The sequence below is a fragment of the Nipponia nippon genome, unplaced genomic scaffold, assembly GCF_047370975.1.
Source record: "Nipponia nippon isolate SJK-2023a ecotype South Korea unplaced genomic scaffold, ASM4737097v1 scaffold_11, whole genome shotgun sequence".
NCBI lineage: Eukaryota > Metazoa > Chordata > Aves > Pelecaniformes > Threskiornithidae > Nipponia > Nipponia nippon.
In genome coordinates this window covers 27952155-27963347 of record NW_028262302.1, presented here as the reverse complement: position 1 = coordinate 27963347, position 11193 = coordinate 27952155, and the positions used below count along the sequence as shown (strand labels likewise).

Here is an 11193-nt window from a genome sequence, read left to right as displayed (position 1 = left end):
AAAAAGGAATTAAGGGGCGGGGAGGCGCCCGCGCAGCCGCCCGGCCCTGACAGGGCCCTCACAGCGCCCCGCCCGCAGCGGCCCCTGCGGCTCGAGGCAGAGCCCCTTCCCGCCGCACCGCCTCAGCCAATCAGCGCAAAGATTCGCCGCCGCCGGCTTCTTTTTCAGTTCTAAAGCCCGCCTCTCCTTCGCTACTCACCAATCAGAATGCTCCTCTCGAGAAGCCGCAGGATGGTGTCCACGCATCCGGCGAGCGGCAGCTTCCCATTGGACGAAGGGAGGGAAGGGCTCGGCCAATGAGATGGCCGCGGTGGGCGGGGACCGTTCAAACCGCCGGCGGCCGGGGAGCAGCGCCATGGTGAAGCCGGTGAGGGCCGGGGCCGGGAGCGGGGTCGGGATCGGGATCCCCGGGGTCGGGCCGGGGTCCCCGGCATCGCCTCAGCGCCGGCTCAGCCGAGGGCGCAGGGCGGGCTCCGGCCCCCAGGTAAGTTCCTCGCTCTTCTCCCGCCGCAGCCCTGCGCGATGCAAGCGGGCGACTTTGACTCCTCTGACGAAGAGGCCGCTGAGGAGGACCCGAGGCCGCTCCCCATCTCCTGGTGAGACGCTCCCGGGGCGGGGGCGGGTGTCCTTTCCCTCAGAAACTACACAACCCCGTGCAACGCTACAGCCTCGGGGAGGAGTGGCTGGGAGCTGCCCAGCGGAAAAGGCCCTGGGGGTGTTGGTTGACAGCCGGCTGAACATGAGCCAGCAGTGTGCTCAGGTGGCCAAGAGAGCCAATGGCATCCTGGCTTGTATCAGGAATAGTGTGGCCAGCAGGAGCAGGGGGGTGATGGTGCCCCTGTACTGGGCACTGGTGAGGCCGCACCTCGAATCCTGCACTCAGCGCTGGGCCCCTCAGCCCAAGGCGGCCATGGAGGGGCTGGAGCGTGGCCAGAGCAGGGCAGCGAGGCTGGGGCAGGGGCTGGAGCCCAAGGCTGGGGAGGAGCGGCTGGGGGAGCTGGGGGTGCTCAGCCTGGAGAAGAGGAGGCTGAGGGGAGCCCTCATCGCTCTCTGCAACTGCCTGAAAGGAGGCTGGAGCCGGGGGGGGTCGGTCTCTTCTCCCCAGGAACAAGCGATGGGACGAGAGGGAACGGCCTCAAGCTGCGCCAGGGGAGGTTTAGGTTGGATATTAGGAAAACCTTCTTCACGGAAAGGGCTGTCAGGCCCTGGCCCAGGCTGCCCAGGGCAGGGGCTGAGTCCCCATCCCTGGGGGTATTTAAAAGCCGGGGAGATGTGGTGCTTAGGGACATGGTTTAGTGATGGGCTTGGCAGTGCTGGGTTAACAGTGGGACTCGATGGTCTTAAGGTCTTTTCCAACCTAAACGATTCTGTGATTCTAAACCCATGCCGGGCTCCAGTGACCTGCCAGAGTGAGGACTGAGGCTGTGGTTGACCTGATGGTGCCTCTGAAATGGGATTAAGTTGGTGCTGGCAAACTGTCAGTGGATGTGGGGCCAGGTCTGCTTTTGGAAGCATTTGGTGGTCACTGTCAGTGATGCTAGCCCGAGTGCCTTGGTAGATTTTGTCTGACAAATCCCCTGGGATCCTCTTGGGCAGGGGTATGTGATGAAGTACACTACCAACCATGTGATTCCCTTGTCTGATGTTGTAGAAATAACACTGGAATGCTTCCATTTTATTCTTAAAATTAAATTACAGGCAGGTAACTCTTCTCATGGTCCCATGGAAAAGGAATGTCTTGTAGTGAGCTATCTCTACTCAAATAATCAAAATGTTCTGATTTTTTTTAATATTGTTATTTTCTGATAGGTTGCCTTTGTCTCCTGTCTACTCTTCTGAGTTCCTGGGATTATGTTCCCTTCCAGGTAAGAAGCATTCACTGATATTTGCAGGCAGGTTTGAAGCTGAAGAGAGGTAATATCTTGTACCCCAAAATTCTGTGCTCCATTTACTTGGTGGGGTGACTTGTTTTGTATTCTACCACTGGAATAATAGTTTCAGAAATACCAAGACTAATCGAGAGAATATCTTAATGCAAGATCGTCTGGCTGAGTGGTAAGAGAAGAGTGGTCTTCCACGGTCATTTAAAATAGTTGGCTTTTTAGCCTGACTGGCTATTTGTAACAAGCAACAACGTAAGTGAAACAAGACTGCTTTGACAAAGAATTCCTTTATAAGATATACTGGGCTCAAATTACACTCACTCGCTGTGCTGACAGTTCTGTACTGCTCTCCTTTAGCGTCTGGGTTGCACTACCATGGCCATGATAGAAAAATAAACATATAACCTTTCACTGTATTTTGAACTACCAAAACTGCAGCCATGGTGAATCTCCTGTGGTCACAAAAGAGACAGAACTGCTAGCGGTGACAATGTGAACTTTCCTTACTTCATTTAAAGCAGTTACTCGACTTTCATTAGCCAACTCTGGGAAATCCAAGCTTGGGATTAATACCACACTAAAGAACTAGGAAACAAGTGTTGAGTAATATTTGAATTTAAGGTACCTTGAAGGGGGTGATGGCCAGTGCTGATGAAAATCCCTCTAACACTTGAACACCAGTTAGCAGACATGCCAAAACCCAGCTGCGTTATGTTTTTTAGCTACCTGAGCTGTTCCGGTAACAGCTGTTTAGTCTTTGGATGCTAACCTCCAGTTGTAGCCCTGTTGATACAGCTCTTGGTCTGCAGGATTCTGCTGTCCTGCTTTCAAAAGGTGTTTGAAGATATGCACAGTCAGGGCAGGCATAAAGCTTGTGTGCTTATGGGGCTGTGAGTGAAGGAGGGGAGACAGAGGGAGGACACAGTGCAAATGTTTTGAGCAATTACATCTCACAAACCAAACAAGAGCTGTGAATATCGCAGTGCAGTATTCTGTAGGCGTTGCAAAAATGCCTTGGTATCACAATCTGAGGAAAAAATGGAAGTGGCAATACGCTGTAGATTGAATAGTGAGGAGGATTTTTGATGTGATTTGTGCTGAGTATTACAGAACAGGGAACTTACTTTCCTACCAGTCAACCAGACGACTCTTAAGTGATCTCTATCCAGCGCTTTTATTTGTTGGTGTTTCTTGTTTTGTGTGGTTTCTTGTGGTTTTGTTTTTTTAAGCTGTACCCTGATTTACAATATCTGAAACTTTTCATCTGGAAAATGCATAGCAGCTTAAAAACTTGAGCAGGTGTTTTTTTTTATCCTATTATGTATTTTTTTTATCCTATTATGTTACAGTATTAAGCAGATAATAATGTTTAAACTGTCTTCTGTGCTAGTGATCTATTTGCAAAAATAAGAAAGAACTGTGTTTTAGTTGGGGTGTGGCTTTGCTGTTTGCCTTGGTTTTGGCGGGAGGTTGCCTGTGCCCTATGCTTCAGCTGTAGCTGAAGAACATTCCATAAATGTCACTTACCCGGAGTGGTAATTGTCATTCATAATTTGTTTTAGGTTGCAGGTTTAAGGATGTTAGAAGAAATCTTCAGAAAGATATAGGTGAGTCTTCTGGCCAGTGTATAAGTGCCTCTCGCTTCCACGTAACGGGCAAGAACAACGTGCAGGTAAACCGAAAGCATAAATGCCTAAGGGGCTGGAGGTTTACCTTGTCTTAGGCTGCTGGAGTTGCTGTTTATCTAATTTGGGCGTAAGGATCCAGACGCCAGGTATCTGACTTTTATCATGGCTTGACTTTGAGACGTGGTGGTGTTTTATTCGTACTTCTATAATGGCTGCTACAGTTGTCTGTCTAACACGGCGTAATGTTAGAAGGCAGGGCAGTTCTTTACAGAGTCTTGCTGGGGTATGTACGTCTGACGGCGATGTCTGTCTGAGTTTTGCTAACACTGTGCTCGGAGATGCAGCCAATATCTTGGCACAGTCACCGTTATGAGTACTAGATATCACTGCCAAGCGTGCAGTGCCACTTTCTCTGTCGCTTCTTTACCAAATATTGAATAAGCGGTCAGGCTGTTTCCAGGCTGGAGCTGTACAGGCATCTGCGTATCTTTCACAGTAACTATGAGCTCTGCCAAGTCCCATGCAGGAGAAGGCATCTTCAAAACAGCTAGGACCAAGAAGAATTACAAACTTGTGATCTCCTTTTCCCAGAGAAAAGTGAGATTGGGATAGAAAAGATGAAATCCTGTAAAGATTTGTGCCCAATATTCATTTGTAAACTCTAGTAGAGCAGAGACTAATAGCAAAAACCCACAGTGTCTGGACACAGTCGCAGCTGGGGAAGGGACAGAGTCATGCTGAAGCTGGCAGCAGCTAGCAGACCGTTCTGAGTGCTGACGTGCTTTCTAGCGAGGCTTGTCTCAAGACTCACTCTGAACTGAGAAAATTCCTCTCGTGGGTTACCTGAAGGCAAGTGTGGGAGAGACTCAGCAGAAGGAAATGCTGCTCAAAGCAAAACTGCTAACTCCTATTGTCTTAACGTCAAAGGTTAAACAAGAGAATCAGTACCAAGTAGCTTATCTGTTTATCCTCAAGCTTGATAAGCTTTTGTTTATTTGCAAGTGTCTTAATCTGTTGGCAGAAGAACTAAAGACCTATGGGACCCAGGATATATTTGTGCTTTGTACCAGAGGAGAGCTCTTAAAATACCGAGTACCAAACCTTATAGACACCTACCAACAGCACGGGATCTGTGTGCACCACTATCCTGTTCCTGACGGGGACGCTCCGGACATTGCCAACTGCTGCAAAATTCTGGAAGAGCTCCGAAGCTGCCTGGAAAGTAACCGGAAAACAATCATACAGTAGGTTCTGGTTGCCTCCCTGTCACCCCACGTTCCTGTAAAAGATACCAGCTTCTCTCTAGATGCATGACCAGCTGAACAGAATCCTGTCAAATGACAATTGCATTCTTTAGCGTTAGTTCAAGCTGTAAAGAGCTGCTTGTTTCTCACGCACCCTTTTGGAGCTAACTTGTCCTTTGTAAGAGTTGAATCTCCCATTTCCCCTTGCTCTGTCCAGCAAGCGCTTCAAAGCGTGTGCTGAATGACTCCTTGCTGCTAGCCTAGTTGGATATCGGGTATGCAATGCGAGTTGTAAGCTAAAGCAGCTGTTGCCAGAGGATAACACACCCCAGGGCTGTTTATCAGGGACTCAGTGGGTTCCAGCCGTGCAAAATTCACTCTTAAATTGCATGAAACTGGTTTAAAGTAATTTCTTTAGACACTTGTAGCTGAGCTGAGGGTAGAGGGGGAGAGGTGTCCGAGTTCCGTGTTCCCTGAATGATCCTGCTGACAGCTGCCTGCGCAGGCATCCAAGGAGTCCTTGGGCTTCCTGCTGATGCAGAACCCTGCTGCGATGGTTAGCTCACAACTGTCTTCAAAGCCTTAATCTGGAGTAGGATTTAAAGAAAATTGAGATTGTCCCTCTTCATGCTGTTTTCTGTCCTCCTGTGCCTTTGGGACTGTTACCATGAATGAAGGGGAACTTTAAAATTGCAGTTTCTCTAGAAAGACACTACTCAAGGAAGGTCTGAAGGATAAATGGGAGATAGCCCTGTAGGTATTTCTATAGAAATTCTAACTTTCTTGTACCACTGCTCCTCTTGATTATACTAAGGCAAGAACTGTGTCCGTACATTTACGTATCGGGGGGCTCAGGGTGTTGCAGTGTACTACAGCTTGTTACAACCAAACGTTTTCTTCTCTTTCAGCTGTTACGGTGGCCTTGGACGCTCATGTCTCGGTAAGCAGTTGTCTTCCCCCTCCCAGTGCCTGACTAACCCGCCTCACAAACCCATTCTTGTGAGACAGCACTGTCTAAAGGTGCCAAATTCTGCTTGAAGCTTAACTGTGGTTACAGCGCAAACTGCCGCTGCAGGTAGCAGGCTAGTTCATGCTTTTGAGCCCGTTTCTTGGGAAAGGTACTAACATTAGCTGCCTGTATAGAACCTGTTTGTGGGGAGTGCCATGAGTATGCCATGGGATGGCTCTGAGAAGGCAGGTGAGGGGATGGAGGGTCAGGCAGGGTCAGTCTTTCCGTGAGGCTGATAGAAAGCGCTCTCTTACTTTCTCACTCTTTCTCTGTTTTCACTGCAAATTTTAGTCTCCTCTGACTGATGGGATCGCACTTTCCCCTCTTCCTTGCACATCTCCGCAAGAAAAGGAGAGGAACCTATTCCTCTGCATCTTTCTTCAGCCCGATGTTCCCCCTAAAGCTTGCACGGGCGTTAGTTATTGTGTGTGCCCCAGCAGGAAGGGGTGGTGACACTGGCAAGAAAGCAGATGCGGTCAGAAGACACAAAGGGGAATTAACGGTTGGACTTGATGATCTTAAGGGTCTTTTCCAACCTTGACGATTCTATGATTCTATGAACTGGGTGTACTGGGACTTGTTCTTGGAAAGACTTTAGAATTTGCCTCCCAAATGCTGCTAGAAAGGCGGGGGGGGAAGGTAGGAGGGGTTTTGCCTGTTTCCAAAGCCTGCAGGCTTGGGCAGAAGCAGCAGCAGATGGGGCCAGGGCCAACAAATGATATTCAGCAAAAGATCCAACAGATCCACGACCCCGATATGATGAGGCTGAGTTTTGCTAGAATGGTTTTCATGGAACAAACCTATTCATAGAATCATAGAATCGTTAAGGTTGGAAGAGACCCTTAAGATCATAAAGTCCAACCGTTAACCCAGCACTGCCAAGCCCACCATTAACCCATGTCCTCGAGCACCACGTCTACTTGTCTTTTAAATCCCTCCAGGGATGGGGACTCAGCCCCTGCCCCGGGCAGCCTGGGCCAGGGCCTGACAGCCCTTTCGGTGAAGAAATTTTTCCTAATACCCAACCTAAACCTGCCCTGGCGCAGCTTGAGGCCGTTCCCTCTCGTCCCATCGCTTGTTACTAGGGAGAAGAGACCGACCCCCCCGGCTCCAGCCTCCTTTCAGGCAGTTGCAGAGAGCAATGAGGGCTCCCCTCAGCCTCCTCTTCTCCAGGCTGAGCACCCCCAGCTCCCTCAGCTGCTCCTCATAAGACTTGTGCTCTAGACCCTTCACCAACTTCGTTGGTGCAATGAAGCAAAATTCCTGTGCAAAAGCGGTACCGCGTACAGCCAGAGGTGCTCGGTGGCATACGTGCATGTGTACCTTTCCCTTACAGTCGCTGCGTGTCTCCTGCTTCAGCTCTCGGATGCACTGGCACCTCAGCAAGCGATAGACAGCCTCAGGAACTTGAGAGGATCTGGGGCCATACAGACCATCAAGGTAATGAGGCTACAACCTGTAACGCAGGTGGCGAAACAAGAGTGGGGAGCTCGTGGAGTCCTCTGCTTCACGAAGGGATCCCTCTGGCTTTCTGAGATGCTCCGCAGCTGGAGCCCCCGCTGCTCGCTTGGGTTTGAGCTGCTCCTGGCTTTCTGCTCTCAGGCTGATCCTGTCTTGTTCCGCCTCTGCTGAATTCAACAGCTGTTCGCCCTGCCTGCTCTTCACCGTCATTAGGAACTCGTTGCTTTCTCCTCCTTATCCCTGCTCATCGCTGACTGAACTATTGTCCCTTTTTCTGTTGCTCGCGTTCTCCTCACAACTCGGACATCTGCTTGATTTTTCTGCCTTGGTTTTGCGCCACCTTCCTAACCCAGCTAGCCGTGCTCATCCTCGGTAGCTCTCACACCGATACACCGGCAGTCTTAATTTAAGAAGCATCCCTAGCACTAGTGTTAAAACCTACACGGAGGGAGGCCTAAGTTGCTGAACGTAATGGTTTTTTCTTCTTTTGGTGGGATTTTAGCTACTCTGTGTACATATTTCTGTTGATACGAGTCCTAGATGTTACGCTCTTAAAACAGTTCTATGTACAGGAAAGAGGAGCTGACATTTAAAAGGTTTACAAGACAGTAGTTTCCGAGGAGAGAGTTGCCTAAAGACTGACTCTTTGTTAGCTCTAAGCCTCTCTGGAAGGCCAATCTTGTTTAAACTACGTGTTGAAAATCGGTTTTCCACAACCCACGGGGGCAGGTGGGCAGCAGCCCGCATCCCTGGTTGAGGAGGGGGGAAAGACAGGAACAAATGTTCCCACGAGAAGCCCTCACCGCCGCTGGGGGTGGGTGATCTGCCCCTTAGCCTCTGCTGACCAACCATTTTATCTCATTTTGAATGAGGAAGCACAGGATCCAAGCCAAGCTCCAGGTTACCTGTGTCTGACAGTGAAAAATCCCGGAGGATTTGGAGTAAGCCCAAGAACAAATACACGGCCTAGAGGGTGCAGTTTTTATCCTGGGGTATCACACAGCTTTTTAAGATTGGTAGTGCCTCTTCTGAAAGTACAGAGCACTCATTACAAATCCGGTTGTGCTTTTTCAGCAATACAATTACCTCCACGACTTTCGAGACAACCTAGCTGCACATCTGGCAACAAAGGATACAATATTACGATCGGTGTCGCGATAACGAATAGCAGCGGGGTGTACCTTTGTGTCTACGTGGCGGCGGCAGACACCTGGACAAGACACCTCACTCCTGACCTTCACAGTTTCTCATCGCTACTGCCTGGGTGACGCAGCCGCTCGCTCCCAAATCCGTGTGTAAAACGTTGGGGCGGGGGAAGGAAATCCTGCAGGACATCCAGCATCTTCCTCTATTTGGCAGTCTTTAATACTGCCTTAAAAATAGGTGGAAGTGGATTTATGTTCATTTCTGTTCTGCCGGTGGCCTGCGTGCCTAATGAGCTTGTTTTCAATACAATAACGACCCTTACACAATGTCTACCTCATGTTTAGCATCACTTGGTGCCGACAGCATACGCCTCTGCTGCCACGGAACAGGTACGCTGGTGTTTTCATGCTGACATCCTACGGGCCGCTTTAGCGTCCTTACCAAGTGGAAGGGAGGCCAGGCTGGCAAAGCAGCGACTGAATTTCCTTTTTCCTTCGTCCCTGTTCTACGTAGCGTGAGAATTGGGACAAGCAATTGGAGGTGAAGGCAGGATCTGCCAGGAAACAGCCTGTGGCTCCTCACAGCTAAGTGCAGGCTTCCAGTGCCGACAGGCTGGCTTCTGCTCCGGTGCGTAGGGAAAAGGGGGAGAGGCGATCCTTCTCTGACTCCCTCAGAGGAGGCGACTCCTCCTCTACTGCCTTTGTGAGAGAGTCCTGCTGGGATAATGTAGCTAGATCAAAATCACATCACTGGAGCTGATTAGAAAAACCAAAGGGAAGTCAAGCACGAACACTTCCCGCTGGCGTGCTCGCCCCTTATTTCTAAAATGTCACGGTTCTGCTGTTCGCGTGCTCGGTGATAGTTAGGAGCGAGACCCCTCATTCCAGCAGAAGGAGGTTTTATACTGAAGATCTGTGGCAAACCAAGCACGTGGGTTGTTACATGAATGCGGTAGGAAGAGGCACTGCTGTGGCTGCGTGGGCGAGTTTCTGGCACAGCACTTCTGCCTGCTAACACTAGAGAAAGTAAATAAACAATCAGCTGTGGGCTGGAGAGCATCTCACAGAGAGATGCCGGTAACAGTCCACAGCCCTCCTGTTTAACGACATCCACTCATGAGAGCAGAAGTGAGCAAACTCCTGAAGAAAACGTTTAAACTCGTTCTGTCCTGTTCTGAGGAAGCGATGATCATCCGCTCCAGCACCCAGGTGTCCTCCAGCGCCCCGCGAGGCGAGTTTTGGCTCTGGGAAGAAAGCGCGCGTCGCCCACGCCATGCCTTTCGCCGTTAGACAAAGCAACAGAGTCGAACTGTTGCCTCTGGGCTGCCGTCGCCATCAGCCGAGTGTCAGCCTCCCGGCTGTCCTCCTGCCCTGTCACCATCTCCTCTTTCCTTGCCGTTCATTCTGTAAGTGCTTTTTCCCCCCCAGAGTGCTTCAGGAAAGCGGCCGGTTACCCGTCCGGTACCAGCACCGCCGAGGCAGCGCTGCTGTCCTGTTCCCAGGGTGCTCTGCTCCCAACGCTGCGGCCCACGCTTCCCCGCTGCCTACAGGGACAGAGCTGTTCTTGGTGCGTGTCGATGAAGTTTCAGTAACTTTTCACATCGGTAGTTGTGACACGAGACTCTACCACAGCGCCAGCAGCTTTGAGTTGAACTCATTACTTTGCTAACTTGAAAATTTACAGCCTTCTCTTAACATGTTGTTTGAACCAGACGCTTAAACCCATGTTTAAAGGCAATTTCTGCAGATTATATTTAATTAGCTTTTACTGCCCTTCCCCTCCCCACGCCTAAGGCAGGCAACAGGAATTCTTCCAGCTTCCAGAGCGTGGAATCACTTACAGAAAATACTCTGCTCAAAACGTGCATTGCTCCTTCCCTGACACTGCTCCCCAGGACTCAAACAGAAATACAAAAAAAAGTGTCCGCCCGTCCCTTCTTCAGTACTTCATCCTTGCAACTGGTGGGTTTCAGATATTAAGTACAGATCAGATGGCTTTTTAAGATGGCTTAGCAGGAAACTTGCTGACAGGCGGAGAAATGCTTTATTTTCTCCACCATCTTTTGCCTCCTGAAACTCCAGAAATCAATTCCCGTCAGGCCCACGTTTTGAATACAAAACGACCGGTACTCTAGCTGGTATCCCTCCCTTTGGGAATATCCACGTGCACTTTGGCGTGAGATGCGTAAAGCCCGTCACCCACAGGACAGCGCACGCGTGGCAAACGTTTTGCTCACGATTCCGGGGTGGAATTCCCCTCCGCAGCTGGAGGGGTGCAGAAGCAGCCAGCGGTTGCACTCTGCAAATCCCGCACCGTGTGTTCTGCTGTGTAACTTGGCGGACATCAGCCCAAGTACCGCGGGAAGGAGAGATTTGTTTAGAAGGCCAAGGAGAGCTAGGGGCTGTCATTTCCCTAACAAATTAATAAATATACAAAAGAGATAATTAGTTTTGCTTAGGCAGGCTGAGGTCATACCTCACAGCAGTCTCTGAAGGAGCAGGAAAATAAAAATGATCCAACAGGAACAGTATTCCTGAGTTTCCAAAAAGCCTTTCCAAAATTCTTTTGCTAAAACCTCAAAATTATTATTGCACAAGGAAGAAAACCCTCTCGTCAACAAACAACCGATCGAAAGGGATTGCAGAATAGGAATAAAGCAATAAAATAGCAATAAAGTTTTGGGTGAGAGTGGCTCCTCGCAGAGCTCCAGTGGTGCACGGGTTGGCACCCGCGCCTTTGCGCAGAAAACGAGGGCCGTGAGGTGAAGCCTGCAACTGCTGCAAATGTTTTGGGACAGTCAGGAAAAAAAAAAAAAAAAAAAA

At 49.9% G+C, this 11193-nt stretch overlaps 1 protein-coding gene across 2 annotated transcripts; it reads left to right on the top strand.

The window, feature by feature from the left end:
* Window positions 1-287: 287 nt before the first annotated feature.
* CDKN3 (cyclin dependent kinase inhibitor 3) lies at window positions 288-9601 on the top strand. Of its 2 annotated transcripts, XM_009472698.2 has the most exons (8): window positions 288-367; window positions 514-596; window positions 1810-1865; window positions 3446-3490; window positions 4533-4755; window positions 5664-5695; window positions 7101-7204; window positions 8300-9601. In XM_009472698.2, the coding sequence occupies exons 1-8, from the start codon at window positions 302-304 to the stop codon at window positions 8384-8386; spliced, it is 696 nt and encodes a 231-aa protein (XP_009470973.2). In that variant the 5' UTR covers window positions 288-301; the 3' UTR covers window positions 8387-9601. The 2 variants fall into 2 exon arrangements, with proteins under 2 accessions (XP_009470973.2, XP_087603196.1); XM_087747070.1 differs by lacking the exon at window positions 7101-7204.
* The last annotated feature ends 1592 nt before the right edge of the window (window positions 9602-11193 follow it).